Here is a 16,874-nt window from a genome sequence, read left to right on the forward strand (position 1 = left end):
ACTTTATATTAATTTATTTAATTCTCATGAATACCTTACAATGAAGGCCCCATTTTACAGATGAGAACATCGAGGCAGAAAGGTTACAAAGCTATTTACTAAGGAGGTATTATACAGAAAAACTATAAGACCACTCAGCTTAGGATAATTGCCACCATGAAAAGTTTGAACAAAGTGCTTCAGATCTGAGATTATTGGGATCAAGGAAGAATTTATGGATGAGACCACTTTTGAGATGCGCTGGCAATGTCAGTGTAATTTCAATAGGCAGAGAACCACCTGCAACAACAGACTCTGATTTTTAACACGTTGAATTTGACATGTGGCAGCACAGCCAGACAAGAATGCTTAGTCTACAAGACTAAGACTTAGGGAAGAGGTTGGGCAAGAGATACATACTGAGAGTTATTCACATAGATTCAACTCTCTCAAGAAAGGAGTTTAGAGAGCATGAAGAAAAGACCAAGGATGGAGCCCAGGTGAAACATCCCCTCATGGCTTACAGGAGAAAAGGGACAAGGAGCCAGTGAAGGAAGTGAAGAGGGAACGGCCAGAACCAATTAGGAAGTAAATGTCTAGGGATGAGGGCGGGGGGACACTGGGTGATGGTGTCGAATCCTTCAGGAGAGAAGATGGGTGCCAACAGGCCTTGAGAAAAGACCAATAGAAGATGAGGAAGAGGAAATTAAGAATTCAGAGTGAAGGGATGCATGACCGCCCAGATGTAGACCACATTTTTAAGAAGTTGGTAATGAAGGGAAGCAGAGAGGGAGGGTGGCAGTAGGGTTCAGTAAAAATGCTCAGGCAAAAGTTCTGAGGAACGCATGAGGTGAGGGGGAGCTGATTGAGAAAGGTCTTTGAGGGGGTGGGAAGGAATGGGATTGAGAGCTGCAATGACTTACTTATATTTTTATTTTCCAAATGAGTCTGAAAAATCTCAACTGCAGCCATATATGGAAAGAACAGTCAGCCAGTGTTATCTGACATTTTCTAAATTTGCTAAAAACCAAAAAAGAGAGAGAAGACAGATTTTTAAGTCAAATGGAGAGCTTACCTACTCCCGTGATCTTTACTGAATCATTTTCAGATGAATCATCGTATCTAAAACACTTTTTGGAAATAATTACATTGATTAAAATAAGGAAAATAAGCATACTGCTACTTAAAGATCTTGAGTGCTGGAAATATCTATAAGAAATGCTAAGTGAGCATTAACAATCATCCTTGCTACCTTTCTTTTTTTAAAAAAGATTTTATTTATTTATTTGACAGAGAGAGAGAGCACAAGGAGGGGGAGCAGCCCATAGAGGGAGAGGGAGAAGCAAGTTCCCCACCAAGGAGGGAGCCTGATAGGAGTCTCGATCCAGGACCGTGAAATCATGACCCAAGCTGAAGGCAGACATCCAACCAACTGAGCCACCCAGATGCCCCACCCCACCTTGATACCTTTCTAAATGAGGATGCCCCCTGAAGCATCAGTGACTTAAGATAATAATAAAGACATTCTTGCTTTATTGGCATTGTTGTTTCAGGCCCAATTTCATTTCTGATTACTCTGCAGATGCTCACTTGAGAAAATTACAATGCCTGTAATTGATAATGATATTCCATCCTACCATGAAGTGTTACCTTAGGCAGAAATAAACTGAACCACCAAGCAGCTGCCAACAGGGAGCAGCTTAATCTGTTCTCCATCAACATTCTCACAGCAGCACTGCCCGAGCATCAAATCCAAACTCCTGAGTTTGGATTTCAAGGCCCTTTGTGGTGAAAACACAACCCAAATTTCTGCATGCACCTTTCCTCTCCATGTACCCCATACTTATCAGCCACACCTCTGTGACCCTACTGACATCCTGAACCCCAGCCCTAACTCTGTGCCCTGGTGGTGTAGTCTTGAGGTGGTTCTGGGAGACCTGACTGTGTCGCAGACCTGGAGTCAGGAGATTGTTCTGTTGTTGTGCTAAGGTTATCCCCAAGACGATTGACTCTCTCATCTCCATGTGATTTTCTGAAAAAAATTGGATCATCCCAATAATCGCCCTGGAGAATTATGATAAAGACTACATAACTCATGGAAGCAGTTCTAAAATGTACATTTTATAAAAAGCACACAATGCTTTGGAGGTGTGGTACCCCCCTACACTGTACAGGAATTACATCTGGTTATGAACTGTCCTTCAAACCTTCCCCTTTCCTCCCAATTTCAAGGCCATTTTCTGGAGAATGGGGGCCATATCTTACCCATGTGTTTAGTTGAAGCACCGATGAGAGTATTGGTATGTGACAAAGTCTAACTGATCTGTATTGATCAGAGAAAGTGAGCTTTTAGGGATAATGCAAAGAAAGGAGAATCTTTTGAAGTTGGCAGCTGACATCTCCAGATTCCTACCTCCACTCTCTCCTGTTCCCCTTCTTCTTTCAATTTCTTCTTTTTGTCTTGTCTTTCTCTGAACTCTGTTTTTCCCTTCACTAAGAGAATAGCAAAAGAAGCCTCACTTCTTCTCATGGCTCAGGTCTCCATTCTTCAGAGAGTCCCTCCCTGGTGCCACCTAAAGGTCTCTGTTGTATGCTCTCAGGGCTCAGCACAGTGTCCAGCACATAGCAGGTACACAACTAATCCGTGAACCAATGAGTCTGATGTCGGTACACGTGTGACCATGGCTTTCTCTGGTGCCTGGCAGGCTTCTTTCCCTCCATGCCAACATTTGTCCTCAGAACCCTCACTGAATGCTCCAGGCAGCCACTGCTGTCCAATATAAACAACCTGGAAACGAAACCAGTTTCCAACCTTTGGGACAGCAACACTTGATTTAATTACAATAATTTTCACGAAAGGTTGAATGACTGAGAGGTTTAAGGAAGGTGAGGGATGCAGAAAGGACATTAGCATTTTTATTTCAGAAGAAATGCTTTTTATTTTCCATCTAGTAGAAGGAAAAGATAGGAAATAGCATGGGGTCTGTGGTAAGAACATCGTTACTCTGCTGAAGCTTCGTAATTCCAGTGTGTAAAACTCCACTTTACAAATGAAGAAGGGAGACTAAGAGGTTAAACTACCTAAACTAATCTAAAACCATTAGCAAATGACACGATCAGTATTTTTATCAAAATCTGTCTGGCCCCAAGAAATCACTGACTATAGATGAAAACAAATAGTCAAGAGACAAATTTGAAAAGGAGAATTCTTACTCAAGAGTTGTTCCAAAGACCATTGTGGTCTGCCCGTCTGCCCATGGTATAACTTGATCACCGGCACTAATCCATCTATTTGCTTCTCTAACAATCTGACATTACCTAGGGGACTTGTTCTTCCTGCCACTTTGCCACAAATGACTGTGATGGAGGCACAGAAGCTGAGATTAATAGCCTAACCATGAGACAGGCACTTTAAAAGCCATGTGAAGTCCAAGGGGGTAGAGAATCTTTGTCTAATGTATAATCTCTTAGAGACCTAGGCATAGAATCAATGAGAAGGCTTAAATAGGAGAGAACCTACCAGTATAGAGGAGGACCAAGACATCCTTCCTATTCAATGCTAGAAGTTTCACTGGTTTCTTTGCAACCCATAGGAAAAGCCCACCCAACCAGTTGGTTTGGGCCTAATGTTGCAGCTAATAAATATTAGTCTGGAGAACATATGCATGGCTGACATTCCTTTGGTAATCCTCCAGCTATTTTGAAGACTCTTCTTTCCTGCCAACTCCACAGAAGCTGGAAATCCAGACACTCACTGTCCTAAACTCCCTTTCATGAGTAGTCTTGTGACCCAGCTCAGGCTGTTGAGAAATAAGTGTCTCAAAAGTACTCTGGGCAGATTTCCTTCCTGATGAAAGGACAGGGGGCTTCTACATGTCTCCCCTTTCCAATTCTTCCTAATTTGTTCCAGTGCATGATGTCTAGGGTTATGATAGCCATCTGTGACCATGAAGCAACAAGCCCGAGGATGAAGCACAAATGCTAAAGATGGCAGGGCATTTGACAAAAAGACTCTATTGACCAACCACTGTTGGGGAGCCAAGGTCATGTGCTAGACATTAGGCCCTGTACTTGGCACTGGTAGCGTCAGGAGTGAGGAAGACAGAGACTCGGTTTACTAGAATTCTCATTTCTCCAGGATTGAGCACAGTCTAGTACTGAATCATCACGTATCCTGATATACTGAACACAAAGCACTGCAACATGCAACCACCTTCCATAAGTGAGTTGTTCGACACATCTATCAAGAATGATACCTTGACCAGGTCTAAACCAGGATCTAGACACACAACTCAGAAGTTGGGGCTGTCCTTGGAGGCACTAGATTTATGGAAAGAAGCAACAACAAGAGCAATATCATCCTCAAAGACCATGTAAACCTCAGATACTGCAGAAATTGCAACAAGCCTTAATACAGGAATATATATATATATACCTGAGTTAAGGGTCAAACTCCAGGAAGCAGTTGGGTTCTCCTGGCCCTGTCAGCAGCAAAAGGTAAACAGAAACAATTGCTAACCACAACTAAAGCCAAAAATCAAAAAAAATAAAAAAAAAAAAAAAGAATAAGGGGTGGTCCACATGGGCAAATGTTTGACCCCAATATATAAGCCGTGCACGGTGCCCATTTACTCAGTTGTCTATAAGCAATTTCTTACATAACTGCTAAAAGACGATTTAGCACCTATTCCATTGGAGTAGACAGTGCCAGTCAGTGAAAACAACTCTGGTTATCCTAACTTGGCCCCATCAAAGAAATATTTAAAGAATCTCCCTCTGAAGTATCACAAGTGTGTCTCTACTTGGCGCTGGATGATGTTTACAATGCTTTCCCAGCAGGCTGAGAAGGGTGAGGTCTCTTTATTTGATTTAAAAATATCAAGTAAGAATCTACAACCTATCAAATATCTAAAAATGTAGAAATATGGCTGTAAAGGAAATGAGTTTGAATCTACAGACTGCTGAAAAAAATTCGTCTCCTTTATATTTTTCTGTGATTACATATAGTTGTGGATGTATACTACAGCATTATACTTTATAATCCCAGTTAATTGAATACATATCTGTAAACCCCAGGAGTTTGTGTGTTCGGTGCTGCCCTGTGCTTCCATGGAAACCTTCTTCTTCTTTGTTCTTTGAGTTTTGTTTTCCTCCCTGGCTTGAAAGGGTCAAAATATGTATTGTGGCTTGTTAAAGTATCTAGTATGTTAATAGGTGAGCTGTTAAATCTCTTAAAGATAAATCCCTCCATCTTTTAAAACAACACATTTTCACAATTCTGAAAGCACTGCATGTTTACCCTGAATATTTCTTTAAATAGACAAGTAAAAAGAGGGAAATAAAAACCACCATGATCCCAGCATCCTAAAATAATCATAATTAACTCCTTGATGAATGTCTTTCCTACTTTCAGGGAATAGATGATGCTTGTATTGAATTTTATTTTTTAATAGAAAAGTGATCACACTATATATACAATTATGTAATCAGCTTTTTATTGCTCATAAAATATAATGGCAATTTCTCAGATCATAAAAGAACTATAGCCATCATGACCATTTATTTAAGAGATGATTTATCTATTTTTTCCACTAACAGATTTTTGGATGGTTTTCCTTTTTTTCAAAATAAGCCCCACCAAAAAACAAAGCACAAAAATCCCCACCAGACTATTTGTTTGGATTTGTGGGTATGTATAAAAAATATTGTTCTGTATACCTAAGCATATTTTTATTGGCATTTTCCATTCTTTAATTAAGCAGATTTTTCTCTCAGCATTATCTTTTTTGTTGGAGTCTCTTCTTTTAAATTGATTGAAATTGCATACAAGAAACATAAGATTTCTGAGAAGAAATTCAGCAGAGATTAAAAAGACAAATTAACAATGACATCTTAAAAACTGATTATAGAAGAGCAATTTTTCACACTTTCTATTCCAAATAAAAATAAGAGCAGAAGGTGTTGAATGGAAATCAAAGTTTGATTGCTGAAAACATTTGTAATAGTGCATTGCTTAGGAAATCAATTTTATTAGTTTAATGCCTTAACTTTTTGAATATGTAATTTAAATTTTCAGGAAGAAATGAGAAAAGCCACAATTGATCGCCTGGAAATTGAAAGCATGGAACTCAGCAGACTATATTTTCTGCTGGAAACTCTTCCTAGTAGCATTGGCAGAGAATTGGAAGGTACTTTTAAGATTATCAAACGTAGAAATTTAGTTTATCTTATAAGAAAATAGAGCCTACTACTTGTAATAAGTTTAATAGTTCATGTCAAAATAGCTAGAAAGAATACACAACACAAACACAGATCCATAATAATTTTCCCTTACATTTTAGGTGGAAATGATATTGATATATATATGCACAACTTGAATTTATACAATTTCGTTGCTAAATAGACTAATGATACATAGATCAGCCCATTCCAAATTGGTATTCATCCAATTTAATCAGGAACTTTGATTCAGCTAAACCAGCATTCTGCTTTCTGTCCCTGTAAGTTTGGGGATTATAGATACCTCATATAAGTGGAATCATATAATACTTGTCCTTTTGTGACTGGCTACATTTCACTTGGCAGGTCTTCAGGGTTCATCCATGTTGTACCATGTGTCAGAATTTTCCTTCATTTTAAGGCCAAAGTATATTCCATTGTATGTGTATACCATGTTTTGTTTATTCATCCACTGATGGACCCTTGGGTTGTTTCTACTGTGAACAAAGCTGTTATAAACATGGTGGTACAAGTATCGTTTGGGTCCCTGCTTCCCAGTACTTTTGGGCATATACACAGAGGGAATTGCTGAATTATATGGTAATATGGTACTTTAAGTTTTGAGAAACTGCCATACTGTTTTCTATTTTTTTTTAATATTTGAGAGAGAGAGAACATGAATGAGGGGGTGGTTGTTGAACAGAGGGAAAAAAATCAGCCTCCCCACTGAGCGGGTAGCCAGACATGGTGCTGGATCTAGGACTGTGAGATCAGGGCCTGAGCTGAAGTGAGGCGCTTAACCAACTGAGCCACACAGGCACCCCTGCCATACTGTTTTCCATAGTGGCTGCAGTATTTTCCATTCCACCTACAATGCACAAGGATCCTAATTTCTTCACGTTCTTGTCAACATTTGTTCTTTTGTGTTCTTTTTGGTTTTTTAAATATAGCCATCCCAGTGGGTGTGAATTGGTATCGTGGTTTTGATTTGCATTTCCCAAATGACTAGTGACATTGAGCATTTTTTCATTGCTTATTGGTAATCTGCTTACCTTCTTTGAAGAAGTATCTATTCAGGTCCTTTGTTCATCTTTTAACTAGGTTGTTTGTTGTTACTGAGTTGTGGGAATTCTTCCTCATATAGTCTGGATGTTAACCTTTTATCAGATATGTGACCTGCAAGTATTTTTGACCCAATCCATGGTTTGTCTTTTCACTCTGTTGATATTGCCTTTTGATGTACAAAAGTTTTAAATTTTGATGTCAGTCCAGTTCATCTATATTTTCTTTTGTGGCCTGTACTTTTGGTGTCCTATTCTAGAAATCATTGCTACATCCAATGTCATGAAGATTTCCCCCTATGTTTTCTTCTAAGAGTTTTATAGTTTTAGCTCTTACATTTAGGTTTTTTATTCATTTTTAGTTAAATTTTATATTTGGTGTAAGGTAAGGATTCAGTCATCTTCCCACCTGCCAGGAGTTTTGGCTGAGGCTGAGGACTCAGGTCCTCTACAGGATTTGCCCTGGACAAGAGAGGAAGGCTTGACACCACCCCCTGCCCCATCATGGTACCTTCTCTCCTCAGGTGTCACAACATTCAGGGATCAGTCACCATGCGAATACAAAGGTCCACCTCCCTTGCTCAACATAGAACAACTCCCAAGTGTCATCACAGCTCCAAAGTTTACTACCCTTTTATCTCCCCCTCCCCCACCCAGTAGTCTAAATTAAAGCAAACCAAAGCAACAGCAACAAAACAGTTTTTAATTCGATGTTCCAGTTATCCATTTATTGCCTTGCATCCCCAAATCTACCCTCATCCCCTGCTCTATGTTAAGATTGCTGGCACTGTAATTTCCCCCTTCACCAGCTGGCACGACTTTGAGCTTTGTTAAGACAGGGTCCTAGAAAGATACTGAAAGAAAAAGGGGTTCTCTTTCTGGTCCCAGAGTACTCAGCTTGGCCAGCTCTTACAGTGCACACTCCATGTTGGGCTCCTGCAGTGCCCAGAAGCTTCCTCCAGGACCCTTTGGGCAGCTTCATGGTAGATTTCCACCAGTGAGGCACCAAATTGTGACAGCTTTTCTCTGGCACTGTTTGGGTGGTTTTGTAGTAAGTTTGGAAGCATTGCAACTCCTTGTGGACAGGTCCCCTCAATTCCCCCAGAAGCCAGATTTCCATGAGTTTGACCAGCCCAGCATTTCATGAATTTCTTTGCCATCCAGTAGCCACCACCCTTTCCAATGAGGGCTGGGTCTCAGGTCTGGAGGTGCTGATTCCTCAAACACTCAGCCCTTGGGGTAGTGGCTGCTCCTTATGCCTGCTGTTCCTGAATCCTTTAGAGTTCTCTTTCTTATTGTGCAGTGCCTCATTACTCTCATCCTCCACTAGACTTAATAATTCTCTATGATAAAATTCCCCTATTCATAAGATTTCAATCTCCTAATTAGACACTGAGTGATACAGTCAATTATAAAACAGTATGCATGGTGTTAGTCTCTATTGGCAGGGAAAATACAACAAACTCTATATACAGGGGAAGAGAAGACTTAGAAGAATCTGTGCTGATGGCAGAATTAAGAATATTTTGGCTTTTATAATCAGGAAAAGTATTTAGAAGGAAAAGAGCCTACTAGATGAAGAGGTTCTTGATACACACTGAATACTTAACCACATAAATTTCATTGATATTATGTTATACAACTTTGCTACTCAAAGTATGGTTCTTGAATCAGCAGCATCAATGGCATCTGAAAGCTTGCTCTAATAAGCAGACTCTATCAGCCCACCCCAGAACTACTATATCAGAATCTGTATGTGGGGACACCTGGGTGGCTCAGTCAGTTAAGCATCCTACTCTTGGTTTCAGCTCAGGTCATGATTTCAGGGTCCTGGCTCTTGAGCCCCATGTCAGGCTCCACATAGAGTCTGCTTTTCCCTTTCCCCCTACTCCTCCCCTCACTCATGCACACTCTCTCACTCTCTCTCTAAAATAGATAAATAATATCTTTAAAAGAAAAGAATCTGTATTTCAATAATATCCTCAGGTGGTAATAAATGCATATTTGAGACCTAAAAATCTGGGAAGCCCTGCTACAATGAGCAAAACTAACAATAACCTGGCTCTCTCAGATGGAGCTACCAGCTAGTTTCTAGAGAATTTATTGTGTAGAAATGGGTAGTCCAGTACCTTCTAAACATCAGTGTCAAAAAAAAATCATTTTTCTATCATGCTCTGAGGTAAACCTCTGAAGTGTTCTGCGATTTGTTATGACTATCTTATTTGTTATTTGTTGATGAATACTTCGTTCTTTAACGCACTGAGTTCCCCAGAAAGCAGAGCCAGAGGCTTTTACACTATTATTTGGGAGCACAATCCAAACAGAAGGTTCCGGGGCGGGGGTTGGGGGGGCGAAGAGTGGGATAAGGAGACGAAAGCAGGGAGAAGAGAGAGCTGAGGAGGGGTACAACGTGATGCCAACTGCCGTTACATGCAACTAATTAAGTATGGAACCATGGCCCAAGACACACTGTTACATCTTCTCTGTACTGTCCAGGCAATGGCCGCTGCCTGTCATTGGTCCAGTGTTTGCCTGCCTCCCACACTTTGGGTTACACGTGCACAATGTGCATATCTAAAGAAGCCCCATGGTAGAGTGACAAGGGGGTCCTAGACAGGAGGTGAGAAGGGGACAGAATAAGCAGGAATGAGGTGCTGCCAGACTATGCCAGTCTGAAGTCGTTCAGAGCCCACAGAAAGCTGTCACCACAGCAGCAGCTGAAGTAAGGGAAATAATTGATAGGTAAGATTGAGAGGACCCAAAGGGGTAAGAGGCTGGAACATAATTAAGACAGGAGGCACCACTGCTGCAGTTACTCCTCAAACCAGATGTGTATTTACTGTGTTCTGTAACTTCTGATTCCTTCACCCCAACACCCAACATGCCTAGTCCATCTTTTTTTCTTCATTCACATCCTGGGATCCAATGTATAAATTCCATATTGCAAGTATTGTGCATAACTCTTCTAAAGGATCTTATTTTTAGTACCATATATGTCAGAATATAGTGTACATTGCCATATAATGTAAAAAGACAATGCAACCAGCTATCTATCGTACCAACTAAAATACCAAATTTTGAACAGTGAAAAAAAAACAGGAATATGAACAGGAACATAATTAAAAGAGTATTTCAAGGACTAATTTTGTCATGATTTGAAAAGTCAATATCAAGTGTGTTGTTTCTCAGCCTAGTAACATTTCCACTTACTTTTAAGAATGTGTCAGAGATGCACGGAGATTAAATCTTTTTGAGATAAATCAGATACAGACGGACATTACAAGAATGAATAATGAAATACAGTCTCTGAAGATGAAAATACTTGATCTGAAAAAAATTAATGAAATGCTAGGGTATGTATTTTTTTTTAATTTAGTACTTGCAGGAGTTGGGGGTCTGTGCCTGGAATGCAAAAACTGTCCTAAGGGGTCTGTCTTCTGGTCTGAACTGGTGTAGGGTCAGTAGGGGGTGGGTATCACATGTAGCAGATGACTCTGGCTAATGAGGGGCATGTGATGGGCATGCAGAGCTGGGGAGGAGAACCTAAAATCTTTAACCACGGCAGTCAGGAGACCTGTAAAGTTTCAGAGGCCATCCGGCTTCCCAGCAGCAACTACTGTGTGTGAATCACATGCCACCTGTAAAGGTGGAGACACAGAGTGGTTTTAATTTCCATCTTAGGGGATCCCTGGGTGGCGCAGCGATTTGGCGCCTGCCTTTGGCCCAGGGCGCGATCCTGGAGACCCGGGATCGAATCCCACATCAGGCTCCCGGTGCATGGAGCCTGCTTCTCCCTCTGCCTATGTCTCTGCCTCTCCTTCTCTCTCTCTCTCTCTGTGTGACCATCATAAATAAAAAAAAAATTAATTAATTTCCATCTTAGTAAAATTAAATTTACAAGCCGCAACCACTAAACCACTAAAGCAAGAAATCTGGCTGGATATTGTATTGATAATAGTATCAAACCAGATATATTGTAGCTAATTTAGATTTTTAGAGACATTCAGCCCCAAACTACTGGAGGTCCAAGGACTAGATTGGTTCCCAGCAGGGAGTTTTAGATTTTATCTGTAATTAAATGAGATAATATATATAACTCCCTGTAGCTCAAATTCTGACACCTGTTAGTTTCTTTCCTTTATTCCTGAGCTGTGTTGCCAGGACTTTACCCCATACGCCTCATTTTCTCCATTTGTAAAATGAGGATTACAAGTTTGAATTTATGCACTCATGGAGGAAGAGATACATTCTGGAAAAAAAAAAAGAAAACTACAACAAAACCTTAGGATCAACTCTGCATTGTGAGCAAATCTAATGCTTAAATATCAGAATGTCAGTTTGTCAGAGGAAGAAATGTTGAAAGAACCCCCATGAAAGAAAAAAATCTTCTTGGGAAGTGAAAATGATTAGAAGAAGGCTGTTTAGTGCACATGATATCAAAGCATCAGGAATTAGGTGGAGACCTCAGGGTCCAGGGGCCTTTCCCAAATTAGGCCCTCAGAACACCTGATCACATAAGCTTGAAAAGTCTAACCTCTGTTAGGGAGTCACAATGCAGATTTGTACGTGGTGCATGCTAGCCACAATCACCAGAGACTGCTGTGTGAACTAGACTACCAATTTCTAGATTAATAACAAGGAAGATAACATCCAGGCTGGAATAGTCTGGTCAGTTGGCCAGCACCACCACACCTCTGCAGACCAGTGATTCTCAAACTTGAGTATGCATCAGAATCACTTGGAGTGCTTGTTAAAACACAAATTACTGGAAGCCTCCCCTCCCACCCCAAATTTCTGATTTAGTAGGTCTAGGGGGTAGGAGTAAGAATTTGCTTTTCTAGCAAGTTGCCAGGTGATGCTAATGCTGCTGGTCCTGACCACACTTTGAGAATCACTGCTCTAGCGAAATCTTTCTGGATAAAGATTTATACATAAGGTAGGTTGCTTGATTCGCTGGCATCATCAAGCTATAATCTCATTGCATCCATTTTTCAAAGAAAGATGTATATCAAGATGCCAACAACATTCTCTGACAGTCCTCAAGAACTGCAAGCTCTTTGAATGGGTTTTCCTTAGGTCCCATGTCCAGTTTCTGAGTGGTCTCTTCTCAACCCTTCTCAATACACCTAGTTAGTTTTTTTGATTTGACTTGTTTTGATTTGCTCCACTGAGACTACTTGATCCTTAGGTTGACTTATTCTTAGAAGGCCTCTACTAGACCCACAAAGCACCCATTACCCAACCCTCTCTAGCTTGGGCTTTCTTTTCTTTTTTTTAAAAAGATTTTATTTATTTATTCATGAAAGACACACAGAGAGAGAGAGAGAGAGAGAGGCAGAGACACAGGCAGAGGGAGAAGCAGGCTCCATGCAGGGAGCCCAACGTGGGACTCGATCCTGGGTCCCCAGGATCACACCCTGGGCTGAAGGCAGCACTAAACCGCTGAGCCACCCGGGCTGCCCTAGCTTGGGCTTTCTATCACACTTCTGTGGTAGAGTTGACTTCTGGAAAATAAACTTACCAACAATCTGTTTCCATTTTCCCAAGACTTTGCACACAATCTCACTGGATAACTTAAATCTTTAGCCCTGGGGATTAGAGAAAGGAAAAAGATCTTAACATTGCGGAAGATTTTTAAAAAAGGAAAATACAGAAATGGCACTCATTGTCCTTCCTCCCAGTCTTGCATTGTTAGCTCTAGGGTAGCTCTTCCTCAGATAGATATGGCTAGCAATGGATATGTGAAGTTAATGTCTCCTCTTGAACTCAGATTTGGCTGCAACTAAGAAAGGATAAGAGAGTTCAAATTAGGTTTCAAGCATCTTCTGAACAGTCAAGATAGACTTTACTCTCTCCTCCTTGACTCCTGCTTATCAGAGGAGAGCTGGCTTTCTCCTGGCCTTCCTTGCAAGGCAATGGCATCAGAAGGTGGCTGGAGGGGTGGTGAGATGTTTATCTTCCTTTGGCTTAATTGCATGTCTCAGGATAAGATAGTTATGGCAATGCTACCTATCAAATCATTTGGTCAGATTCCATTTACCTGTTCAAAACTGTTCTTGAATCATTGAATAATTTAAACCAAGATATCGAGTGGCGGGCACTGAGGTGGGCACTTGATGGGATGAGTACCGGGTGTTATTCTGTATGTTAGCAAATTGAACACCAATAAAAATAAATTTATTATTAAAAAAATAAATTGAAGATAAAAGATGAAAAAAATAAATAAACCAAGATATCTCATGGAACAGGATGGGTGCAGTGAGGCAGGACACATATATTTGCAGTGGTAAACAGTTGCAAGACTGACATTTGTCTTGTGTTCCCTTCTGTCCTCATCTCAACCAAATTTAAGTGATCACAAAAACAACTCTAAAATAAACATTTAAAATTTCCCCCTTTATGGTGTTCATCTCAGTAAACAGACTTTAAATTCCTTTCTTAAAAGCCATACTTATCATTACATGAACTATTCTTTTCTCCTAGTGAAGAGCAAGAGGAGCTGGCGAGGAAGCATGAAAAGTTAGTGCTGTCGCTCAACCACACGATGGAAGAGAAAGCTACTACCACTATTTACATCAATGAGACTTACACCAAAATAAACTCAGAGAGAAAAGAAATAGAATTGCAAATACAGTATCTCAAAGACATACAGGAACAGTTGGAAAAAGAAAAAGAAGAACATTTGAAAAGAAAACAACAATTGAATCAACAGGTAAGTGGAATGATTTACTTTCTTAGAAAATTCAGAACCATATAGAATCTTGGGCACGAAATGGGAAGCAATTTATTCTCAAGGCTACAAGCATTCAGTGCAGTATCTTCTGTTAACAGTGGAATGGGAACAGAGCAGAGATACAAGGACACTGGAGCTCCTTGTAGAAGACACTCTGTCATAGCATCTCAGGTCATGGGAAAAAATGTGAATGGCGGGATTTGCAACACTGGGGTGGCCCCTTGCTCATATGCAGCCCTATAGGGATAACTCATTTTCATGGCATCTCATTGCCTCTGACCATTCTGAGGCCATGTCTCTTTGGACATGACGAGGGAGTTCCATCCTGCAGGAGCCTTCCAATTCCTGCTAAATGAATCCGAGCGGAGCAGCCTACAGAAAAGTGTACTTTGAGACTTACAATTTTCGGAGGGTCGAATGGGAATAACTACTGCATTTTGATGTCTGCTAGAGTACGGTAATTAAAATTCACCATCAGAGTTGCTTGTGATGGTTCTCTTTGCTCAGCTTCAGCTACCCCAGGAAAGGCAGAGCTGCCTCCATAGGAGGCGTTCCCAGAGGTCTTTCCTTCTCCCCCAGGTGTGATGGCCTAGCTCATGATGAGGATTCCTATTGGGTCCCTGCTGCTGCCCTCTCCATGATGGGAATGGGCATAACTAATGCAGAAAATTGGCTAGGGCTCACTATCTAAGTGGCAACCACCAGCATTCACTGAAGGCACATGGTAGGCTGGAGATCAGCCTGTTAATTTCCTTTCTTTCCTATGAGAAAGGGAAAATGATTACAGCTGTCAGAGTCTTCCAATTGTAAGCTCTCCCCTAACACAAAGCAAAATATCTTTTGCTAATATTGTGCTATGACTGCAAGACCTTGGGAGAAGTCTTTGGCCAAAGAATGAACACAGAATCCTAATTTTCAACAAAATGTATCAATCACAAAGTTCCACTCACATGCAACCATGCCCTGGTGCTGAGATACTTGACAATGGTCATGTTCATTTATAAGATGCTTGGGTTCAATGGCTTTCACAGAAAGCCACCCAAATGTACATTTTCTTAACTCTTTAATACAGAGTTGAATATGCTTTCTCTGGCCTTCCTACTCAGTTACTTTGTTCTTGATCATTCATTTGGCCAAATGCACTGATGTGTTTGAATTTGATAAGAGGATGACTCACTTCATTGGGTCTGAGAAGTTACCAGAACATGTTTAATCTTGGCAGAATGTTAAGTTGTCCAAGATTGTGAGCTGCCCAGTCTTCAGTGATTTTGTTTACTCTGTTTTTAGTCTGTTTTCTTTCCTGTCAAAAAAAAAAGTGATTTTTGATGTCCAGATTATTCATCATTTTTTTAAATTTCCCTGATCTTATTAACATATTGTAAATCTAGTAGCTGTTGCAGTGGTGCTTTACCAGGAAATTGCTACAACAGCAGTTGCTTTTAGAACTTGCTATTAATGATCATTGTTTTATTGCTCTTGTAAATTTACTATTTCAGTATTTATAATTACAGTTCCTTGTAGTTCACTATTTTTCCTGTGATGCTACAAAACAAGCAAACCCTGTTTGGGGGTGAGGGATTGTGTTTTTGTTGTTGATAGACTGACTGTGGTATACTTAGATTACATATGAATTAAGCTGACAAAATAAAAAGATTTCCTAAACTTTGTTTTTCTCATAAGTTTTTTTATTGGTTTATCACTACAGATTGAGGAATATAAAAAATTCTGTGAGCTTAAGAGAAAGGAGACTTATAAAAAGAAGAAAGAATTGGATACATTAAAAGTTAAAGTGTCAAAAATGAAGGAAACAGTTACGACCACCACAGTGGTAAGAGTAAAGGATGTGTTTTCAAGCCTGTTAGGGGCACCTAGATATACACTGCCTTAAATATAACCAATGGCAAGGTACTTTTAAAGGAGCTAATTTTCATTCATCTTCAGGCCATTCTTAGAGAATGTTTTTGACATGTTAACATTTTCTGACACTTTGTTTAAAGTGTTATAATGCAACTGTGTTTTCATCATTGGGAATATGGTCAGAGGGACGAAGTTTGAAATGCCTTAGGTACAGATTGCATTCAATGGACCAAAATACTATAAAAATGAATTTTTAAAATGCACTCAGAACTGACCAAATGCATTCAGAACCATATGTAATATCTCCATGAGATTGCTTTCTTATACATTCCAAAATGAATAACCAGAGGCAAATTCCTTATTTCTGAATGTGTGATAATAAAACAGTTTAGGGTCTTCAATTATATTGGCTACAGGAGTATTGATATGGAAAGGGGACTATTTGTTTGAATCAGCAAATACTTCAGAGCTCTGTGCTTCTATTTTTTAAAATTGATAGCATTGATTGAAAGCCAGCACTCATAAATATTTTGTGAGGATTATCCTTATTTCAAAGATAAGAAAAGGGAAGCTTACAGAGGTGACTTTAGTAGGAGAGGTTAATGATAATACCATTTCTGTATTAATTAGAACAGAAACACCTATTAATCCTCTATCACAATGAGTTGGATTAACGAATCTTTAGCATATTCTGTCTGTATTGAGAATTACATGTAAAACTATATGGGGCAACAGTCATCATGTTTCTTACCAGAAATATCACACTTCTTATCAGAATATTCAGTGAATTCCATTATACATTTTATAAGGCAGTTCTGATCATCCTAGTTACAGCATGTCTATCATATCCCGTTACAGAACATGAGCAGAATCAAAATTTTTACCCAATATATGCCTTTAGAAAGATCATTATCTGCTTTTTAAATATCCGTATAGTAAGGAGGCTCAAAGAATATAGGAGTTTTATCACATAAACTTTATCTACTGGCTTAAATTCATATCTCTAGTTTGGGCCTCATAAATCA

The 16,874-nt window shown here is 39.8% G+C and overlaps 1 protein-coding gene across 1 annotated transcript in view; it reads left to right on the forward strand.

The window, feature by feature from the left end:
• The first annotated feature begins 670 nt into the window (after window positions 1-670).
• CCDC175 (coiled-coil domain containing 175) overlaps window positions 671-16,874 on the forward strand; it is a 67,723-nt gene continuing 51,519 nt past the window's right edge. The window contains exons 1-5 of the mRNA XM_041757798.1: window positions 671-748; window positions 6,056-6,167; window positions 10,477-10,612; window positions 13,743-13,971; window positions 15,698-15,820. Of these exons, the coding sequence (XP_041613732.1) occupies window positions 671-748; window positions 6,056-6,167; window positions 10,477-10,612; window positions 13,743-13,971; window positions 15,698-15,820 (678 nt within the window). The remainder of the gene's footprint in view (window positions 749-6,055; window positions 6,168-10,476; window positions 10,613-13,742; window positions 13,972-15,697; window positions 15,821-16,874) is intronic.

This window comes from Vulpes lagopus, chromosome 6 (assembly GCF_018345385.1).
Source record: "Vulpes lagopus strain Blue_001 chromosome 6, ASM1834538v1, whole genome shotgun sequence".
Lineage (NCBI taxonomy): Eukaryota > Metazoa > Chordata > Mammalia > Carnivora > Canidae > Vulpes > Vulpes lagopus.